This window comes from Acomys minous, assembly GCF_964271855.1.
Source record: "Acomys minous genome assembly, chromosome: 20".
NCBI lineage: Eukaryota > Metazoa > Chordata > Mammalia > Rodentia > Muridae > Acomys > Acomys minous.
This window is the reverse complement of record NC_140502.1, coordinates 4,779,625-4,802,126: the sequence shown is the minus strand read 5'-3', so window position 1 is coordinate 4,802,126 and position 22,502 is coordinate 4,779,625. Positions and strand designations below refer to the sequence as shown.

General features: G+C 55.8%; 1 protein-coding gene across 1 annotated transcript in view; it reads left to right on the top strand.

Moving 5' to 3' along the window:
- The window catches only part of PEPD (peptidase D), a 147,522-nt gene that overhangs the window by 113,430 nt on the left and 11,590 nt on the right, over positions 1-22,502 (top strand). The window contains exons 9-11 of the mRNA XM_084770840.1: positions 10,715-10,783; positions 11,816-11,893; positions 21,388-21,536. Of these exons, the coding sequence (XP_084626966.1) occupies positions 10,715-10,783; positions 11,816-11,893; positions 21,388-21,536 (296 nt within the window). The remainder of the gene's footprint in view (positions 1-10,714; positions 10,784-11,815; positions 11,894-21,387; positions 21,537-22,502) is intronic.

Here is a 22,502-nt window from a genome sequence, read left to right as displayed (position 1 = left end):
GCCCTGAGGTGGGAGGTCACCTGACAGTATCAGCGACAAGAAGACGAAAGGAGCTAGGCCAGCGGCGTGGGCTGCCGAGGCTGCGTTTAAACAGAGGAGCCCGTCATCCTGGGCTACTCACGGAGACAAGCAGGAAGGGCCAGGCAGCCTGCTGTCACCAGTGACCAGGCAAGAGAGGAGAGGCCAGCACGGGAGAGCGCAGTGACAGTCCTAAGCACCCAGCATTCAAAATGGAAACAGCGTGGACACAGGTTGCCTGACAAGGAGCAGAGTTTTGAAATGGTTGGGGCAGGGGAGGCTCTCTGTGCGCAGAGCCGCCCTGGCACAGTGTGGCTCCCCGCGCAGGTGCGGAGGGAAAGAAACATCGGACAGAGACTCCTGGAAACCTTCTTGGCCTTTATCAAAGCTGAACCCACACAGGATGCTGTGACGCAGTATTCTGCTCTCAGGTGGCAGCTCGACAGAGAAGCAGTGCACAAGGGGCCCCAAAAGGCCAGGCGCTTCCCCAGCAGCGGCATTCATGATGGCTGTGACGTGGGAGCAGCCCAAAGGCCACTGCTAGAGTGGAAAGACACCCAGAGCTCTCCTCAGCCAGTGAGACGAGACCATGATGGTGGTTATGTTAAAGGTGTATTTATTTATGTTTATCTTACATATTTGAGTGTTCTAGTGTTCTGCCTGCGTGTATGCATGTGTGCCTCATGTGTGCCGGTGACCATGGAGGCTGGAAGATCCTTTGGAACTGGGATCATGGCTGGTTGTGAGCCACTGGGCGGATGCCAGGAACTAAAACCAGGCCCTCTGCAAGAGCAGTCAGTGATCACAACCGCTGAGCCATCTCTCTCTCTCTCTCTCTCTGGCCCCCAGTGGTTAATTGTTTAAGAGAGAGAGAGAGAGAGAGAGAGAGAGAGAGAATATGTGTGTAATATGTAATAGCACATATACCCATGTGTGAATGTGGCTATACATGTACAATGGCACAGGTCAAAGGGCAACCATGGATATCAGTCCTAGCTGTGTTGACACAGTGTCTCTCTGTTGCTTTTGGATGTATACACTAGGCTACCTGGGCCTTGGGCTTCCTGGGGTTCTTTCTCCAAACCCCATTTCTCTGTAGGAATGCTGGGGCTATGCACACTTCCAGCTTGTGTGTGGCTTCTGGGGATTCTAACCCACGCCTTCCGTCACATGTGCCCGGCAGGGAATTTTACACACTAAGCCACATCTCCAGCCCTCTGCTGGTTAACCTTGAGTGTCAGCTCACTTGAGTTAAGATGCAGGGCTAGTGAGGCCCAGCCTGAGTGTGGCCGTGATGGCATCTCTAGAAGCAGTCAGATCAGGAGACTCCGACCTAACCAGTGGCCCGGTCCCTTGATGGTGTCATAATGTGACACTGTTACAGCTAAGCAGTGAGAGATGGGACGTGGGCTTACATGGTGACCAGGGGTCTCCTTGGGTCTCTTCCTGTGTGTTCTTTCTCTTTGCTATCCACAATGAAAAAGCTCCTGAGAGCTACCCCAACGTCATAGGACCAAGCAACCAAAAAAAAAAAAAAAAGCCTCGGGGCCCTTGCAGTGCTTTTGTCATGTGGTTAGGTTCCAGTGCCTCCAAAGCAACTAGTAAAATGAACCGGTGACTAGGACAAACGGGCAAGAGCACCCACCACCCACACAGGTCTCACACACGGCAGGGATGCTGGGTGGCAGGAGATGCCAAACACTAAGGAGAACTGTCCCAATCCTCAGTGTTGGGAGTCTGGCCGTGACCGCGGCAGGGGGCTCCGTGAGGGGAGGGGCTGAGGGGAGGGGCTGAGGGGAGGGGAGGGGCTGACTGAGGGGAGGGGCTGAGGGGAGGGGAGGGGCTGAGGGGAGGGGCTGATGTGGGGGGAGGGGCTGATGTGGGGGGAGGGCCAGGGGCTGCTTATGTGGTACCAGTTCATTGCGCTGTCTCCTTAGGATCTGAAGCCTGGCTGCGTGGATGTCATATTTCAGTAAAACAGTTGACAGCTAATTATATTTTAAAATCTGTTTATGCATTTTAAAAATGCCTAGAAGGATGTTCAAAATATTTAGTAGAGGTTATCACTGGTTGATAAGATTATGTGGGGGAGCTGGAGAGATGGCTCAGAGGTTAAGAGCACTGACTGCTCTTCCAGAGGTCCTGAGTTCAATTCCCAGCAACCACATGGTGGCTCACAACCATGATCTGATTCCTTCTTCTGGCCTGCAGGTGTACATGCAGGCAGAGCACTGTATACATAATAATAAATAAATGCTTTTTAAAAAGGATTGTGTGTGTGTGTGTGTGTGTGTGTGTGTGCTTTGATAGAGTCTCACTATGAAGCCTTGGTCAGCCTGAGCTCTCTTTGTAGACCAGGCTGGCCTCAAACATACAGAGACCCATCGGATATGGTGGCTCACGCCTTTAATCCCAGCACTCGGGAGGCAGAGGAAGGTGGATCTTTGTGAGTTCGAAGCCAGCCTGGCCTACAAAGTGAGTACAGGACAGCCAGGGCTGTTGCACAGAGAAACGCTGTGTCAATAAACAAACAAACAAAACCTTACAGAGATCCACCCGCCTCAGCCTCCTGAGTGCTGGGATTAAAGGTGTGTGCTGCCAACGCCCGGCAATGTGTATAATTTTTAACAGGGTCTATTTTTAGTTTGTGTGTACGGGTGTTTTGACCACATGTGTTGCAAGCAGACCACATTCATGAAGGCCAAAAGGGCCTCAGATCCCCCCGGAAGTGGAGTTACACATATGAACTGACACATACGCGGGTGCTGAGAACTGAACCCACATCCTCTGGAAGGGCAAGGGCTCCAAACCATTGGGTCGTCTCTTCAGCCCCTCCTGCCTATATTTGTTGAGAATGTTTTAAGAATTTCTAAGATGGGGGGGGGAGGAGTGGGGAGAGAGAGAGAGAGAGTGAATTAGCAGTCTGCTGCAGCCAGGGCTTTGACAATTACAGCAACATGTTGCACTCCAGCTGGCTTTTTTTTTTTTTCCCTTCCAATAACTGATACGGACAAAGTCAGAAACTCAGCTTAATCAAGCATGTCAAGAATAAAGGGGACGATTTGTTAATTGAATGTCATGTTATGTCCTCGGTTATGCTTAATAGAAGATAGGCAATTTAGAATTCCCAATTATCCAATTAAAATGCTAATTATCTCGTACCTTGATAAGGCCTTTCCAAGCGAGGGGTGCTGCTGCACAGTCGCAGCTCACCTTCCCATCTTCCGCCGTGACCACTGCAGCCTCTGCCGCCGCCGCCGCCGCCGCCGCTGCCCTTGCCTCTGATTAGCGGCTCCGGTCCTCTGGGGTTTCTGCATCGCACCATCTGAGTACCAGCTGCGACTTTCCACCGGCCACCTGGGGCCTCTTCCCCCCAGACTGGGTGGAGCCATATGTCCTTGCCGACCTCGTGCACAGCTGTAGAGGGTGTTATCGCGGCACCAGGGTTTGGCAGCACAAAACCCTCTCCTGCAAGGTCTCATTCAGTCTTCCCAGGAAGGTCTGCAAAAGATGCCGTTCCAACCCACGCATGCCCACAGGCCCCAGGCTTCGGAGGCATTCGAATCTGGAATTCTGCGTGGACGCCAAGCCTGACCCCACTGGGCCCCGTCCTTCCATGATAGGACCTTAGACTGCAAGTGTCGAGGGCAGTCTTCACTAGCATCCTGGCTAGAGTTTGAATCACCTAGGAGGCGCAATTAGAGGGTGCATCTGGGGGATTTTTCAGAGATGGGTGTCCAAGGGACGAGCACCCATCGTGAATGTGAGCAGCACTGTCCCATGGGCTGGAGTCCCAGATGGAAGAAAGAGAAGAAAAAGCCAGCTAAACATTGGCCTCTGAGGAAAAACAAGCCCGCCCTTCCTTCGTAACACTGCTTCATAGCAGGCATTTGGTCACAGTAGTGCGACGTAGCTGATGCATAGAGGTGCCCTGTCAAGAGCCGAGAGGTTAGGACGGATGGCTCGGGATGCAGGCCCTGTGGTGAAGTTGGCAGGACCTTGCTGAAGTCTTGATTTCTGCTAGGGTGGGGTTGGTGGGAGGAGGGGATTGGGGAGGCTTGGGGAGCACCAGGAAGCAGAAGAGGCTGCTAAAGGCTGAGATGCCTCCACAGTTAGGGCAGATAGCCTGGTGGCTAATGGTGGCACATTGGTGCAGGCTACACGGTGACACTGTCAGGCTCTCTGCTACTGCCGGTTTCCGTAATAATGCCTTGTTGGTTTTAGTCTAAGGCTGTATGACAGACCCTTCTTGGCAGCATAACTATGAATTCCACTTGGTCATTTAAAACACACACACACACACACACACAGAGCCTCGGTGGTGGCCTGTCTGTCCATAGCCTTCTCTGGGTCTGTCCTTACCTGGGGTCTGGGGCAGAGGAGGCCCAGGGCAGTCCCCCAGTTCACTTGTCCTAGTGTCTGTCCTGCAAAAGACCCTCAGAAAATGATAGATGCTGAACGAGCCAGAACCTGTGGCCTGCAGTGGCCACAAGGAGGTAGAGTCTGTTTGCCGGGAGCCTTCTGAGGACCCCAAAAGAAAGGAGTATAGGCTGCTTCCGCTCTGCGTCCCATGTGGAAGAGGCTGGCACACTGCGGCCAAACATCCACTATAAAGACCTTCAGAAGCAGTGATGTGTTTGGACTCACAGAGCTCAAGACATGACGGCGGCAGCGCATGGTTGACTTCTCGTCTGAGCGGGTACCAGCTCTCACTCACCTTTTCCTTTCCCACTTTTTAAGTTGCTTGGGCCCCCCAACCCCCACCCCTCTGATGGACACAGCCACATTCAGGGAGAGCCTTTCTTCCCCCACAGGAAGTCCTCCCGGGCACACACACACACACACACACACACACACACACACACACACACCGATTCCCTAAGTGATCCTGAGTGCAGTTAAGCTGACCACCACACACTGTGGCTCCCAGCCTCTGGTGCTGCTGCTTCCCCTCTGAGGAAGCAGGACACACCCATCTTCCGGCTCTTCCGTGACAGACTGCGTCTCCCCTTCAAGCATGGAAAGAGCTTCGCTAGGTAGAGCGCATTCATACATAAAGCCTTCCTTATTTAGAGGACATCACAGTCGGTATAGAGTATAAATGTGAGTTAAAGGAACTCAGGCATAAAGGAATTTAAGAAAAAAAAGTGACTGGGGCTGGCAAGCCCGCTCAGTGGGCAAAGTGCTTGTCACACAAACCTGGCGCCCTGAGATTGGTCCCTGCAATCCGCTTAAGGGTGAGAAGAGAGAACCACACCTCCACATACACATGCCAGAGCACCTCCCATCTCTCTCTCTCTCTCTCTCTCTCACACACACACACACACACACACACACACACACACACACACCAATAATAACAAATAAATAAAGATGAAGGTGCATGCTGCCACGCCTGGTGACCTGAGTACCATCCCAGGGAGCCACAGAAGAGACCTGACTCCTGCAAGCTGCCCTCTGACCACACACACACACACACACACACACACACACACACACAAAACCACCTCACACTTCCCTCTCCTCCCTCAGACTCCTGGATCGGCCCTGTCTGAGGCCATCATGAAGGGGCAGGAAGCCCTTATGTGAGCATAAACCCTGGTGCTGTGTGAAGGCGCACATTTGCCTCCGCCATGTTTGTTGGCCTCTACAGGGGCTGGTGTGGCGGCACTGATACACGGATGGGTGTTGACCTGTGCGCGGTTTGCTTGGTTTTCAAGAAATAGCCAAGGGTGCTCATGGCGACGCACATCTTTAATCCCTGCTCTCCCAAGACAGAAGCAGATAGAGCTCTGTGAGTTCAAGGCCAGCCTGATCTACATAGCAAGTTCAAGGCCAGTAAGAGCTATAGAGTGAGACAGTGAGGGGAGGGAGGAATGCATGGTTTGTGTGTGTTATGAGGTGTGTGTCTGTGGGGTGGGGGGAGATGGGGTTGTAGAGTATCCAAGGTCTGTTTCTCAAAGCCCAGTGCTAGGAGCCCACAGACTTTCTGTGTCCTCCAGGAGAGGGCCAACCCTATGGGCTCCCCTTCAGACCTTTGAATGGGGGGGCACGGTCTGCACATGGTGCCCACTGTGTGTCCATCACTGATGCACATAATTCTAAGGATTAGGCCAGTAACACTATCCCGCTCTTCACAAGTAAGGAAACTGAGTCCCATCAGGCACACGCAGCTGACAGGCAGCAAGGCAAGCGTTTAGTGCCTGAGTCAGTCGAGCCCCGGGAGGGATGTGGGAGTTGTCCGTCAAGGACAGGGGACTGGGTGGGGACTCCTTGGACCTCACACTTTTTTCGTCTACCCAGCTTCATAGCCAGCGTCCAGACATTCTTCTAGCCCTTCTGCTTGGCCGCGTGGCCTGCACCGCCCCTGCTGCCTTCCCTTCCATGGGCCTGCTCAGGCCATGCTCCACATCTTGAAGTCCTTACACCCATCAGGGACCAGCCTGGGGGATGATGTGGCCAGCTGCCTCTGCTGACCTCCAAGGCCTCAATCGCAGGAGCTACCAGCCGCCAAGAGCTTAACTGACTCCTGCTACTAGGGCAGCCCCTCTGCCGTTATCTTAAGCAATTAGAGCAACTTAGAGGACTGCTTATCACCATGTGCGAGATGATGATAAACCTTCAAGGGCTAAAGCCGGGCCGTGCGCCCAGGAGCACCCCCAAGGCCAGAGAGGCGGCCCAGCAACGCCGTCCCCGGAGACGTGGTTTCTGCAGACGTGGGCCTGGGTATTTGCTGCGGCTGCCCCATTAGTCATCTCCAGGCACTGACTAATGGCCCTGCCCGACTCCGTCGCCGCCGCAGGGACCCCATCCGCCTTGTTATTCACTGCCCGGTCTCCCAGGTTACCTCAGGTTCTCACTTACGCCTGGATACAGCGCAGCTTTGACCCAAGTCTGGCTTTGGAGAAATTTATGGCAAGGGTGTTGGAGGAATGCCCAAGTGGGGCAGAGACTCTGGACCCCAGGCAGCGTCACCCAGGGTGGGCGCCTGGGACATCGGCAGCCCCTTTTGCCTTCAGAAGGTCTCTTGGTGGGCACCCTAGTGCCTAGTCAGTGTGCCTGTCCTAGTGACCGTCCCACTGCTGTGAAGAGACATCACAGCCAAGGCAACTGTCATAAAAGGAAGCATTTAGTCGGGGGCTTGCTTACAGTTTCAGAGGGTCAGTCCATTATCATCAGGTAGGGAAGCACAGTGGTGTGGCAAGCGGAGCAGTAGCTGAGGGCTACATCCTGAGGGCAGTGAGAGAGAGTCCTGGCCTGGCTCGGGCTTTTAGAAGCCCAAAGCCCGCCCCCAGTGACACACTTCCTGTAACAAGTCCACACCTCCTAATCCTTCCTAAACAGTGCCACTCCCTGGTGACTAAGCATTCAAAATATGAGCCTGTGGGGGACATTCGCGTTCACACACCCTCACAGCGCCCATTCTCGATGCTTCCAGGTACACGAGAGGGAACAGGGTTAGCGGTGGGACCCAGCACCATGTCTGGTCTGGTTTTCCCAGAACTGCCTTGTAGTCTGTCATCCTCTAAGACCGGTCATGTCCGGTTCTTCATAAAATCTACACGTTGTCTTTTCATGCTGCCCTTTTAGGTGTCTCTTACCCTACGTGTTTAAGGCCTCGGGCATCGTTTTGAGAAATCCTTGAGTTGGGGGAGGGGTCTCAACCTGCTGTTTGTTGTATCTGAGAATCTCGTACGGAAGGATCATTCGAGACGTGTGGGGTTGGGGGCTGATGGGGATGTTGATCCACAGAGGTAGTGGGGTCCATCATGGGTGTGATGGCTGTGCTGTGAGTTTATGGTCGTGGGGGGAGGGGCGGGATGTGATGAGTTGGTGCTGAGTCCATATCGGGGAGTCATGATGGGCGTGTGAGTTCACAGTGGTGCGCGGGTGACATGTACTTACTGTGTGTGAGCATCACAGGTGTGTGTGTGACCTGCGCCAATACTCCTGTGGTATCTAGAGTTATGTTATGTGCGTAGCATGTGTGGTAGGTAGATACACGAGATGGGCGTGTCATGTGTAAGTGACTGTATACACGTGGTGTGGGCGTGGTGTGCATGTGTGAGAACTGCACCGTGGTTTGTACATGATGTATGTGATGTGTGTCGGTGCTGTGTGTGGCGTGCCGTGGGGGGTGTGGCTGAAATGGCCAGTGTCAGGCTGAGGAGAAAACTGGGTCTTCCTTGCCTTTCGGGTAGGCGAGCCACGCCTTGGAGCCAAGGATATAAGGAGGGTGTCATGCCCGCCCCAGGCTCCATCCTGGTGAAATACGTTTGTCACCTGTACATGCCCAGTGGTATGGATGTCCCTCTCCCCACCCTTTCTGAAACCATCTATCTCAGTAGCACCTGTGGTCATGTACAGGTCACCTGTCTCCACCCCAGTGAACATGGCCATGTGGCCCCCTGACGTTTGTGAAAAGACCCATGTCACCAAAGCTGAGGGCACTGAGGCTCCATAGGTGCCTTGGAGTGCTGCTGTGCAGAGGCAATTCACTTTCTTTCTTTCTTTCCTTTCTCTCTTTTTTGTTTTATAAAGACAGGGTCTCTCTGTGTAGCCTTGGCTGTCCTGGGCTCACTTTGTAGAGCAGGCTGGCCTCAAATTCTCAGCTATCTGCCTGCCTCTGCCTTCGTGGGCGCATGCCAACACACCAGGCTTGAGAGGGGCCTGTTTCTGAGGCTGCCCCTCAGAAACATTTATAGAGCGAGGGCGACTGCCTGGGCCGGGTGAAGAGTCCCAAGGCTGTGCCTACCCCAGGCTAGACTCAGCTGTCTAGCTGAGGGCTGACTGGCCACTGCCTATGCGTTCCCATTGTGAGTACAGAGCCACCCAAGGAAAGGACTGGGTGTCTCCCCACCTTCCCACAGTGCCTCAAATCCTTCGTATTGAGGAAACATTCCACTTGTGAGACACCCAGTTATCCTGAAAGGTTTGCGAGGCAAGTCTGAAAGCCGATGGAACCATTTCTGCATAACAACTCCTTAATACCCAATCATGACAATTATACATAATTTGTGTTTACAGTGCCTAGATTAAACTCCTCCACGCGCGCACACTTTCCAAACAGGCCCAGAACGTGCGGGGTGGGCAGGACTGCCACTCAGCGCGCCCGTGGGCTGCCTTTGGTACTCTGCAGATGGCAGTAGGCGTGGTGAGGCCAACTAGGCCTGCCCGTCGTGGCAGGGTTAGCCAGGGCCCCACAGGGGCAACATGCCGGAGCCTCTGGATGAAGTGAAAGCAGCCCCAGCACCAGCACCATCGTCCCCTTACCAGCTAGGTTCTGCAGTCTGGACACGTGTCCCAGTGCTGGGGTCCAAGGTATGCAGGAGGGCTGGGGCCTGGGCCATTCTAAAGCTCTGGGCAGCTCAGCCTCCCTAAGACTCAAACTTCCTTTATTTGAAAAAAAAAAAATGCCCAGCACTCGGGAGGCAGAGGCAGGCAAATCTCTGTGAGTTCGAGGCCAGCCTGGTCTACAAAGCAAGTTCAGGATAGCCAGGGCTACACAGAGAAACACTGTCTCGGGGAGGGGGGGGTGCGGGAGGGGTGCGGGGGGAGGGGAGGAGTCATGTCTTTAGTCTTAACACTCGGGAGGTAGAGGCAGGCAGGCAGGTCTGAGTTCAAAGGCTGCTCTAGAGTTCCAGAGTGGCCAGGCCTTTAGAATGAGGACATTTCAAGGGGGTGATTTTCATGTATATGAGCGTTTAGCCTGCGTTCGTGTATGTATGTGTACTACGTGTATGCCTAGTGCCCACGGAGGTCAGAAGCAGGTGTCCAACTCCTGAAGCTGAAATCGCAGGGAGCTGTGCGCCTTTAATGTGGACGCTGGAACCAGACTGCACAAACAGAGCCACAAACAAACAAACAAACAAACAAAGGCCTAGCTTTCTTTTGTCTGTTCTGTCTTTTGTCTGTTGGTTTTGGATTTTTGAAGACAGGATTTTCACGTGTATCCCAAGATTGTCTTGAACTCATAGCAGTCTTCCTGCCTCAGTGTCCCAGATGTGTGCCACAGTGTCCACTGAGAGTTGAGCCTTCTGATACGATGGGTCTGGTCCATCCACAAGTGAGCAACCCAGGGGGTCCCAGTGTGAGGCGATAGCTCACTGCCCCTCCCCCAACACACATGTTCTCATTGCTGAGCCTTCTAGAAGGCTGGACCACTTCCTGCCCTCAAGTCACTATAGCCCACTCTCCCAAAGGCATCCTTGGCACTAGGGCTAGGGCACATCTGACTCTTCAGCCCTTGCTGTCGTGCCTACCTATTCAGTGTCCCTGAGCCCAGCTGGCCTCTTAGTTCCTCAACAAGGGCACTTGGAACCTGCCCCTCCTCGCCCTGTTGCAGCAGCCCTGCCATCCCGTCTGCACAGCACTCTCCGGGCAGCGCAAGATAACACTGGGTGATGCCGCTCCTGGGCCACGCACCAGTCACAGATTGACAGGGAGACCCCTCCAGCCCTATAGAATTGTGTCCTTCGTCCCAGCCTGTCTCCCAAGGGGCAAGCTCCAGTGTTCTGCTTGCCCAGGAGTCCTAACGTATAACTGACAAGCTCCCCCAGCAAGGGGCTGGCCCTGCGCACACACTCCAGCCTGCCAAGGGGTGTGGCCGAAGCAGGTCACTGTGGGGGGTCTGCATGCGAAGATCAAGGCCGCTGTACAGACTCCAGTAACATCCCCGCCATGTCTCTCTCCACAGCCTGTTCCAGCACTATTGTTACTCTCGGGGTGGCATGCGTCACACCTCCTACACCTGTATCTGCTGCAGGTAAGTCTTGGGCCCAGGCCTCCTCGTGGGAGGACATGCAGTGGGGAGCACTCCATCCTCCCAACCCCCAGCTCGGGGGCACTTGCTCACTCCTGTGCTCTGTCACACATGTTCACAGGTAGCATAAGACAAACAGGCAAGCCTACAGGTAGCATGTAGCAAATTGTTGCGCGTAGTGGGGGTAAAATATGGGGGGACAGGTGGGGGGCTCTGTGTGGGCTCTTTGTGGCACACTGAGGCCGTGTCATCTGCACACGGGCTCTGCTCCAGCGTACACACATGGTAGAAGTAGCCTTGGCCATAGGGGCAGCCACTGGCTCTGACTGCACAGCTGTGTGAGTGGCTGGTTGCAGGTGTCACTCCGAGTGTGACTGCATGAGTACATCATGGGTGTGGGTGCCCTCTTGTGTCTGGGGCTGACCCAAGCTAGCCTCCCAAGCTTTATCCTTCCAGCCTTCGCAGCCTGGACAGAGGTGGGCGCTCTCAACGATGCGCGTGGGCGTCCACACCCATGAATAATACATCCAGACAGCTCAGTCCTCGGAAATGTGTTTCTCTGGTGCATAGAGAGAAAAATCGTTATTTCTACTTTTATGATTCCTGGGACTCCCGAATGGGGCCATAAATATTACACCCAGGTGGGTCCCGTCCCCCCCCCCTTCTGGGCAGTTCTTTTTAGTTCTTCCTAAAGGGTAGCTCATTAGGTTAGCTGCACGGAACAGGAAACAGGGAGCCACTGGCCCTGGCTGGGACTCCAGGCTGCTCCTGCCTTCAGCCCTTCTCCAGGCCTGGGAGCCTGCACCCCCAGCCCCCGGAGCCTGCACCCCCAACCCCGGGAGCCTGCACCCCCAGCCCCAGGAGCCTGCACCCCCAGCCCAGGAGGCAGCTGTCAGGCCCAAGGAGCTACTCCCAGCTCTGAGGCAGGCAGGCAGGCACGCTATGTTCCTCTACTCCTGGCTGTGGGCCTGGCCCAGCCCCCTGGCCCTGCCTGGAGACAGCAGGCTCTTAACCACCCCCCATGGCTCTTTGCAGCGGTGAGAACGCGGCAGTGCTGCACTATGGCCATGCCGGGGCTCCCAATGACCGGACCATCAAGGATGGAGATATTTGGTAAGTGGGCCTGAGCTGCCGTCACCCATCCCAGCGCGCACATGACCATCTGGGTCAGCCAGAGGCCTCTGGGCCCCTGTCCCAAGCCAGGCCTGCTTTCAGCCCAGACTTCTCTGCTACAGTTGTCAGCCTGCATGCTACCTTCTGTAGGCCCAAGGCCTGCCCCTCATAAACAAACATCAGGAGGCAAAATGCCAGCGAGATTTCCTGTGGTTTCCCATAGAGCTGCGGGTGGGGAGGGGCTTTTTGACTATCCCAAGCTGTCCTTTCCAACCACTGAGTTCCCAGTGCCGGGTATTCTCCACCCTAAAACCTTATCCTTGGCCACCAGGGTTCTTGACATATGCAAACCTTGCCCCAGCTCTGCTGGTTCCTTATGAGGCCATGATGGGGCGGGCAGGTATGGGCAGAGCGTGCCGGACCGTCGCCCTTGGGCCTGGAGGGGTCTGCACTCACACGCACTCCATGATGCCCACCAGGCATTGACCAGGGCTGGCTCAAGCCTTGCTGGGCTGCTAAGGGCGACCCTGAAGTCTGGCACTTGGTCACAAGCCACACAGAGCAGCCACCTTGCCTTAGCCTTCAGATGTGCTGTGAGAATCCGTATCTGTGTTTCGTTTTGTCAATAGAGGGTCTAGCTATAGCTGGCCAGGAACGTACAGCAGTCTTCCCGCCTCCGCCTCCCAGGTACTGGGATTGAGGCGTGACCCACCATGCCTGGCTGGCTCTTAGATGCTGTTTGGCCCACTGTTCAATTCAAGGGAGGCTCCTCGGCAGCGCCGCAGCCTCCTCTCGGGTTGGCTGATGCTGCCCAGCCGGACCATCAGCTTCCTTCTCAGCCGCTGCTCCGCTCACTCATTCCCAGCCTCAGGTTCTTGTGGCGGCTGCTCACTGATGGCTTTGGCCCTGTGGCAGTTGGGGGGGGGCACATCTACTGAGGGGGGGCACACATGCATGGACCGACAGACGTAGCCCCAGAGGAAGACAGGAAGACACCATCCTGTGAGTGCTCACTCCCAAGTATAAAAGAACCACTCAGTCCCAGGGCCCACGCTGGTGCATGACCAGCAAAGGGTCAGCAACCAAGCCAGACATGCTGGTTGGAGAAAGCTGCTTCTCTCTGTGCCTCAGTTTACCCACCTGCAATCGGACATAACATACACATCTCAGGACCAGCCCCCCCCCACACACACACACCCATGAAAATGGCAGAAAGGGTATATGAGGAGCAAAGGGGCTGAAAAAAGACCTCTTCCTGGGCCCAAGCTGGTAACCCAAGTGGGAGCCAGCAAGAGATGATACCTTGGCAGCCCCAGAGGCCAGCGTTTAGGACTGCCGGTCCTTGCCACCCCATGCCCTCCATGACTTACGACAGGACCTTAGTCAGTGTCAGTCTCTCCTGGCTTGCCTAGCGGCACAAGCCCACAAAACAAATGTCAGCCTGCAGGCTGCACAGGGCCTTGGAATTGTGGGCCTGTATGTAGTGGGCCTGAGAGCCCTGGGAGCTGCTTCTAGGTGGCTGGGCTCATGTGTGGTGTCATAGGGATTAGGGAGAGGGTTGGCTGCCTCAGGTTTGGCTCAGTGGAGACAGGAAGAGATGGCTAGCCCCTCCCCTCTAGGCCGTAGACAGCCAGAGATGCCACCTGGTCTCTTCAGGCACCGCGATGGCCCCAAGCTTCCCCTCCCTGACCTCCTGTACCCCTCACCCATGCCTGGTGGCACTCCCTGGTACCTAGGGCCTTAAGCATGTCTGGAAACTACTCTAGGACTGAGCCATACCCTCTTTCCACCTGTTATTTTGAGACACTGCTACTAAGTCCTCCTGCCTCGGCCTTCAAGGAGCTGACACGTTGGCCTGTACCACAAGGCCCCACTCCCCAAGAGCTTTGCTGATGTTCTTCGGCTCTGGCCTGTTCTGGCTAGAACCAAAGGACAGGCCGCTGGAACCCAGTCCCAGGGCAGAGGCTGAGGCCAGCAGGTCCCTGCTGTCCCGGGGGAGCTCGAGCTGGCTGGACCCAACTTGGCCATGAGGTTGACTCTTCCTGAGTCCAGCACAGTCTAGAGGATGCAGCTACTTCTTCACTATTTTATCTGCCCCAAAGATGGTTCTCACCCTGTGAGAAGGCCAGTTCTGCCTGTGTTCCTGGGGATCCCAGAGATGGGTAGGGGCCAGCCAGGATCCTATGTGCTGTGACCTCAGCCCTCATGGGCAGCAAATGGCACCTGTGCCTCCCGGTACAGCAGTGGACAGGAGTGAGCCGAGGAAACCCACGGATGTTCATGCCAAACTCAAATTGGCGATTTTGTTTTTCTAGTGCTAACTTTGAAATGTAGCCAGTGGAATCATTATGGGTTTATTATAGTCAATTTATTATGCAGCATTTAGAACATGTTTTGTTGATTACTGCCACTGCCAGATTGCTGGCGGCATTTATAATCCATTGTTTTATTGAAATTGATCTGCCAAGCACCTAGCGCGTTTGGTAAATAATAAATCACACTGCTACCCTAACATAAAGCCACAACAGTTCATCATGAGGTAGGGGACCGGAATGTGTGTACAGAGTAGAGTCTGTCCCAAAGGTGAGCACCCATGGGACAGGGCACAGTGATGGGCTCTGGGTTCTACCTCACTTTTGACAAGAAAGATATTTTAACAGTAATGGGCCTGTTTGGGGAGCCAGAGCTGGTTCAGAGCAGGGAGGGAAGGAGGTGCTGAGTGACACCCCTTCAGTCTCTTTCAGTAGTCCCAGGGGTGAGTACACCCACACCTGTCAGCATATACCCGCAAAAGTGCACCAGGAGCCGCGCTGTGTGGTCCTGAGCACAGAGGCTCTGCCTCCCACCTCCCGTCTTCTGTCCCTCTCTGGGGGTCCTAGAGCTGTGGCTGCAAAGAGTCAGAGTGGCGAATGCTGGGGGGGAACAGCAAAGCCTGATGTGTTAGGCTCCTTCCTGCTTTCTGTGTCTCTGAAGTACGTTTTCCAGCCCTGGGCCGGGGCAAAGCACAAATCAGCCCACTTTATTCGGACAGCTTTTTTTTTTCTTTGAACAGGTGAACTAGGGTCTCATACCGTAGCCCAGGTTGGCCTTGATTCAGAGCAGTGGTCTTGCCTTGGCCTCCAAGTGCTCGGATTACAGTCCCGCACCACTGTGCCTGCTCATGCAAACCTTAGGTGGAGCTGAAAGTCAGCTGAGGCCACGGTCCTCGCGCGTGAGGTCTGCATGTTGCCCAGGCTGGTCTGGGCTGCAGATGGAGTGTGTCAGCCAAGAGCTGCAGGCCTGCCAACATCCCAGCCAGGGGCTCTCAGGTCCCTTCCTGTTTCTCTGGGCCACATCCTACACCCAGCGGCTCCGTGTGGGGACATGTGTGGCTTTGGATGTCTGGGCCTCCTCCCATCAGCTCCGTTTAGAGCCATGAGGCCTGTGCAGAGCCTGCTGCTGTTAAGCTTCCCAGATTTCTTGTTGGCTCCTAGAGAGCCTCAAGCTGTGTCCCTGGAGTCCCCCTGAACCCAGCTGCTGGGGCACTGTCCTGCAGGAAGCACCGCCTGCATTTTGTTTTTTTCCTCAAGGCAAGCAGGCAGGGCTTTGATGACTGGGCTTGCCAAGCGTGGCGGTCTTGTTGGTTCGATGCTCCCAGCATGTTCACATCAAGGATGGTGTAGCAAGGTCACAGGAGGCCCTTCCTGAGTGGCAGGGCCACAGGACATGTGCCACACTGCATCTAGCTCCAGGCAGGTGGGTGCGAACACACCTGGCCGAGAGAAACACAGGAAGAGCCAGGGCCACCGGCTCTGAGCGAGGAGTAGCCCTCATACCCTCCTCGCCCTCCCACAGCCAGCTCAGACTGTGGGCATCTAAGGCCACCGACAGATAAAGCCTGCACCTGGGCCAGCAGGAAAACCACCAACTGTGCCTAAATCCACCAGGAAGCAGGGCATCCCAGGTTGAGTCGCTCTTGTGCAAGACTCCAGCCGAGCTGTGACGTTCGTTCTCTGTTTCTGACTCCTCCGCAAGGTCACCCCAAACGGCAGAGGAGCCCCTGTATGATTGGGGAATCAGCTGGGACACTTCTCAGCCGCCCACCACCGTATTAGAACCCAAAGTGCAGCTAGGTGCAGCTAGGTCTCCAAACCTGTTAGAGCGCAGGTGCACAGTGCTCCGGGTCTGGCTGATGGAGCTGGAATGCAGGGCTTTCCAGCACTGGCCAGAAGAGGGCAGTGTCGCCTCAGGACTCGCCCAGGCCTCTCTGAGTTGTGGTTTCTTAGGCTGCCCTGGGGTGTGTGGGTGGTGGGCCTGCCTTAGCCCTGCACTTAGCAGCTTGCCAGCAGCTCCCCAACCCTACCCACCCCTGCTGTGGCTTCCTGCCTCATCCGTCTCCCTGCTCTGGCAATGTCCATGTCCGGAGGTCACCAAAACCCCAGAGAGACGAGGGTGGTTTCATCTCAGGACAGTTAGTACTTGAGGCACCGGGACCTGTGCTGCTGTCACTCTGTCTGGGACACAGCTGGAGCCAGGGTTGCAGGCCAGCCATCAGAGTCACGTCCATCCTTACCCCTGGGCTGCAGATACCAAGGGCTTTAGCAGCCCCTGCATCCCTTGAGCCCTGCATTGGATAAAATGACTGTACCCATTCTGGTTATGTGTCTGACTGCCAACTGTGACCCCAGGCAGGGTGAGCCTGTGCCCAGGGCTCTTCCCCTGCTGTGGAAGGGCCTGGGGTAAAGGGGGTTGGGGGCAGGGTTAGGGGCTCCAAGCTCCACGCTGTTGGTACCTGGTGTTCCAGTAGGCTTTACAGAACATCAGCCAGGGTTAGCTCAACTCAAATCCCCTCCCCGGCCTTGCTATTTCCAAAGGGACGCTTGGTGACCACTAGGGGGCCCCACCCAGAGCATTTCATAGGGGAAGAAAAGCCAGTCTCTAGGTAAGAGAACTCTCCTGCAAACGCAGGCTCTGTCTGTCTGTCTGTCTGTCTGTCTGTTGTCTGTCTGAGTTGACCGAGGCCTTCAATGCCCCATCCCTGAAGACCTTTAGCCTTCTCACCAGGGCTCATATTTGCAGATATTGCCTCCTGGCCACAAGCAGATGACCTCCCCACGTGCTGCTGTCCCTTCTGTTTAGTTTGTCACTGCTTTGTGGCCGCACCCACTCCATTGACGTCACAGCGCATCGTTTAAAAAGCACTAGTCTAGACAGTGCTCTCAGACATCACAAGACACTGGTCACCAAAAAAGTGAACTGAAGCATGCGCTGTCTGCATGACAGCAATTGCCAGCCTCCCCCCCACCCACAGCAGCTACTGCCCTGTGCCCAGCCTTGGGCCCACAGGGCTGAGGCAGGAAGCAGCTGCATGCCTGCCTCTAGTCCAGCCTACAGTATGGTGCTCTCCTTGGGGCCTGGCCTGGCACTAGTGCTCTGCAGCTCTAAGAGGGCAGTCCCAGTTCTCTGCAGACATAGAAGGACCCCAGCATGGGACCTCTGGCCCTGGAGTCTGTGCTGGGGATTTACAGATCTGCTGCTGGCATGGGGACCATCCCTGCCTACCTAGACCCCGAGGAGCAGCTGGCCCAGGGAGCCAATAGGACAAGGTTCACTCCATGGCTTGACCTGTAGCCAGGGGCAGCACTGAGGCTGGCTTTGCCGCTGCTGGCCATGCCCAGGAGGCCTGCTGGGGGGCTTGGAGTGGGCACTGACCTGTGAGCCTAAGAAGCAGGTGCCCACTGGGGCCAGCCCAGAGGGCATGCACTGCTGCTGCAGAGACAGGGTGACCAGCTACCGTCGGTTGTGTGCCCTGCCGAGGACCAGGGTGGATGAGCATTTCCTGCTGTTCAGAGCCCCACCTCTCTCCCTCCAGCCTGGGATGCAGACTGGGGAGTCTGCACAAAGCAAGCATGCTTAGCCCACGTGCGTGTAAGATGTCAGTCTTGGGTGAGAAGCAGCCGAGTGTGTGCTGCATACTCGGATTAAAATGAAGCTACAAGCTGAGTACAAAGTGGCCCTTGTATAAACATTGCAGCCTTCCCTCGGAGGCCTTCCGCCTGCGGGCTGGCTGGGCCCTGCACGGGGCCAAAGGGAGTTGAGCAGGACCTGGATGGGGTCTGGGTGGGCCAGCGGTGGCAGGTAGCCCAGGCCTGGAGCTGCCCCATGAAGAGGCAGCGGAAGACAGAACCGCTCGCCCCAGCCAGAACCACAGCCGTAGGAACACATGTGGGGAAGAGATGCCAGCACATTGCTTGGAGACATGTCATCTCCCAGATGTCTCAGATTATCACACAGACCCACTCAGCTAGTGATGGAGGTGTCCCTGGTGGGTGTCCCTACACAGCCAGGAAGGGGAGATCTTGCATTTTCAGTTGTGCCAAGAATGACGGAATTCTCTATCGTAGTCCTGCCTGGAAAGGGCAGGCATAGTAGACAGAAAACTGGAGGGAGATGATTTATAAAAGTGGTGGCTTTCATCCCTGGATTCCAAACGGCTTGAACTGGAATCAGTTTTGCATGGAAAAGCACCGAGGGAGGACTTTAAAAAAAAATAAATAAATAACAACAGAAAAAGGCAGAAAATAAGGGGAACTGAGAACACCAAAATAGACCCGAGTCTGTGCCCAAGCATCGCAGGGCAGGATGGAGCTAGCTGGCTGGGTGCACACTTCCTTCTCCAGAAAGTGGATGATCTTAACAGAAAAGAGAGCTGCGGTCCTTAAGAGGCTGGAGGAGAGAGCCTGGCTTGCTGAAGAACCCAGAGCACCCCGCCATCTCATCTCTGGGTTCTCGGGAAGGTTTGCAGAACTTGGTTTAGTTTGGTGTGCCCCCCCTCCCCCAAGAGCCTTGTGTTGTCCCTTCCTAGATGATTCTAACGTTTCCTGTCATCTTGTGAGCTTCCTGGTTTGTAAAAATAGTTCATTTCTGTTTTTCCTCTAGACCAGCACCAGTAGGCTTCCCGGGGGGGGGGGGGGGCGACTGCAGGTTACCCTTTATGCGGCACCTCCCCGGAATGAGTGTCCCCACAAGCCTGGCCCTGTCCCGCCTGCCCTGGCCATTTATTCCGATGCTCTTAATCCATCAAACCACAAAGCATTGTCCCCTGCCTGCCTCCAGGAAGCCCAGATAAAAGTGTTGTTTCTTTCAGCAACCCCAGACTGGCACCCCTTGCAGCTCTGGCCCCACTGTAGCCCTCACTGGCCCCAAGAGCCCTTACACCCCTGCAGCTTGCAAGGGCCGCATTCCCATCCTACAAGTGGGGAAATGAGGTCCCAGAGGCTGAGTGGCAGAGGCAAAGCAAGGTAACTGACACCTGAGGGCTTTGCTGGGCCTGTGTTCGTAGCCTCAGTTTCCCTTCCATCTGGGGTTTCCATGTGCCCAATTCTGAGAGGGGAACACCCCTACACAGGACCACAGTGCACCCCAGGGAGGAGATGCCTGGGTGTGTCTCCAGCGTCTCAAGTTACATGGCCCTCTTGTTACTGAGCTAGCTGGGTGGGGCCTCTTGAAGTGAGGCCCAGGTCCCTTGAGTCTGTACCACACAGGGTCCCCCCCAGAGACTTTGACCCAAGTCGAAGTTCCCAGTCCTGCTGGGGGTGTGGGGGTGGCTCCCTAGGAATCACCTGAGATGTTATCTGTGCTTTGCCTCCTGTACTGTTGACCCCGTTTATGGTGTTTTGCAACCAGAAGAGTCAGGAGATTAAAAAGTACCTAGTTGAGGACTTTGGGTTGCAGTATGGTGCCCAAGCATCCAAGCACTGGAGTTTTTCCTTTAGAATCAACTGCCGTGGAATAGACAGTGCTGTCTGGCAAGCCATGTGGTCAGAAACCATGTTCCTCATGCAGGGCCAGGCGCCCACCCTGCTCCCTTGCTCTGTCTCTCAACACTAGCATAAAGGCAGCTTCTGGAATGTTCGTGGTTACCGTTAGAGTAGAGTTTGGGTAAGAGGCCCTCATAAAGGAAGCCACAGATATGCCCTGGGCTCAGGCTGGCCAGCATGTGTGTGTGGCTGCAGATGGACATGGCCACCCCGCCACACTGAGCAGAGCTGGCCTCCACTGAGGCAGGGAGACTGAAGTCCCTCAGCCATTGGGATTAATGTCCTGATCCCATGCTAGAGGGGAGCAGGTTGCCATAGTCACTCTGGCTCTGAGGTGACCCCTCGCCTCAAACCTATGTCAGGTCTGGACCTGCAAGCCACCAGGTGGTGCACTGGGCAGGACTCTTCTCTGCCCCCAGTGTTGAGCCCCGTGGCCTGTTATGTGGGTTCTGCCGTACCAGGAGCCATCACACAGTATCCAGAGGCAGCTCCATCCTCCTGACTCAGCAGGCCTGGCTGTTTTCCATTGTCCAGCCTTGAGCCGGCTCAAGGAGCCGCTGCCTCCTCTCCTGCAAGTCCTCTTCGTTATCTCAGCCTGCAGAGCACCCCTCCCCCCCCCTCCCCCCCTCCCCCCCCCCCAGCCCCCAAGAATCACATGCAGCAGTCCAGTCCCTGGGAAAGCACTGCTAAACGGGGCTACACACGCCCCCAATGTTTCCACTCTGCCTCTCTCTCCTACACTGGTGAGATGTGTGTCCGATCTGGGCAGGGGGAGGGATGAGACCAGGCAGCAGAGCAAAGCAAGAGCCCAGGCTCCAGCCTCTTCCCCGGTTCCTCCCAAGAACCGTGGGCCTGCCTTGTAGGAAAGGCCTGGTGCAGCTCAACCCACTGGGCAAAGCGTCCTGGGTACAAGCAAGGTCGTAGGGGTAGGGAGTCCCTAGGCTTGCACACATGGAAGGCAGTTGGTGTGTGGGAATCTGGAGACCTAGCCAGCCCGCCCGTGAGTCCCCCCCACTGTTCAGAACACATTCCTGCAGCTGAGGCTGCTAAGGCTGGGCTTCTTCCTCAGCTCTCCCTCACTCTTCCCCCTACCTCCCCCACCCCCATCCCCCCACCCCTGCTCCTTTGCCTGCCTTTCCTTCCTTCCGTGGTTCTGGAGGCTGAACCCAGGCTCTCAGTGTGCTAGGCTACCACAACCTACTAAGTGACACCTCCTGCGCTCTTTGTGCTCTTTTCTGAGACAGGGTCTCACAGAATGTCCAGGCTGGCTTCGAACTTACTCTGTAGCCCAGGCAGATCTCGAAATTGTCCCAGCCCCCATCACCCCACCTCCCCACCCTCTGCCTCCTGGAACTTGCTCTGTAGCCCAGGCTGGCCTCGAACTCAGGGATCTGCCTGCTTCTGCCTCCTGGGTGTTGGGGATTAAAGTCATACGCCGCCACCCCAGCTCAGTCTTAAGGTTTCAATCCTCCTGCCTCCACCTCCCAAGCCACTGAGGTGACAGGCCTGCACCATCAAGTCTAGCTTTCTGAATCATCCCCTTCTGGAAAGGAACCTCCTACAGGCCAGTCACATCTGATGAGGTGACCTCAGCTCCCCCACGGCAGACAGGCACAGGTGGAAAGAGTGAAGGGGGTGTGTGGGGCGGCGCCTCTGAGCATCCCCCGCCTGCCTCACGATGCCCTCTCCCCGCAGCCTGTTCGACATGGGCGGAGAGTACTACTGCTTCGCTTCTGACATCACCTGCTCCTTCCCCGCCAACGGCAAGTTCACAGAGGACCAGAAGGCCATCTACGAGGCAGTGCTCAGGAGCTGCAGAGCTGTCATGAGCGCAATGAAGCCAGGTGAGGGGCAGGAGGCGCGGGACCCTGGGGACCTGCCTGGGAGCGGGAGCCGGGGTGCGGGCTGTGCTGAGTGACGGACCCTGAAGTCTGTTTGCATCTGCTCCTCATGCTTGGCCAGTTAGATTCCAAGTGGTGTGAGCCCCCACCCCCCACCCCAGAGCATCCTAAGGACTCAGGACTGACCGCCAGTCAGGAACAGAGCTGGGTCTGCAAGTTCAGCCCCTTGTGACCCTGTGTCCCATTTCCCTACATGGCCCTCCACCCATAGTGGTCATTAGCACATCAGCATGGTCCCTGCCTGATCCCAAAGCAGAGTCCACCTGGGGAAGGGCCAGGCCAGCTTTGGCTACTGGCATCTGTGAACCCCAGAGCACACTCTGACCTCACACAGAGGCCACGGCCTTGAGCCATACAGCTCCTCCTCGGTTGTTTGTCTGTATGTGGGGAGGCAGCACCCTGTAAAGCCCTAAGCTGAATGGTAGAAAACACCTAAGACTACCAAGCACGAGCTAGTCATCTGTTGCGGTCACTGTCCCTGCTGCAGTGGCGGTATCGGGCCTGGTGTCCTCTCTTTATGCAGCCAACTGCCTGCACCGCCACCCCCCTCCCACTTGTGAGAACTTGTGATGCTAGCTCAAAGTGTTGTGCTACCACAGAGCCTGCTTCCCTGTCCCCACCTCCTCCCAGAGAAGCAGCTGGCCTTATGGCAGCCCAGCTCTCCCCACACCACATGGGGGCCCTATGCAAAAGGGGCCCAAGGCATGCGGGACTGCAAGCCCTCGGCCCAGCCCAGCAACATGCTGGTTGCAAGCTGGGCTTTAGCCTTGCTGTGGCTAGCTCTCTGTCCCACCGCAGAGAACACTCTAGGGCAAGCTCGCCCAGCTCTGGTCGCCAGCATCCACAACTCTTACGCACCAGGGAGCTGGCTGCAGCCATTCAGCTCCTCTGTGATCTGGAAGATGAGTA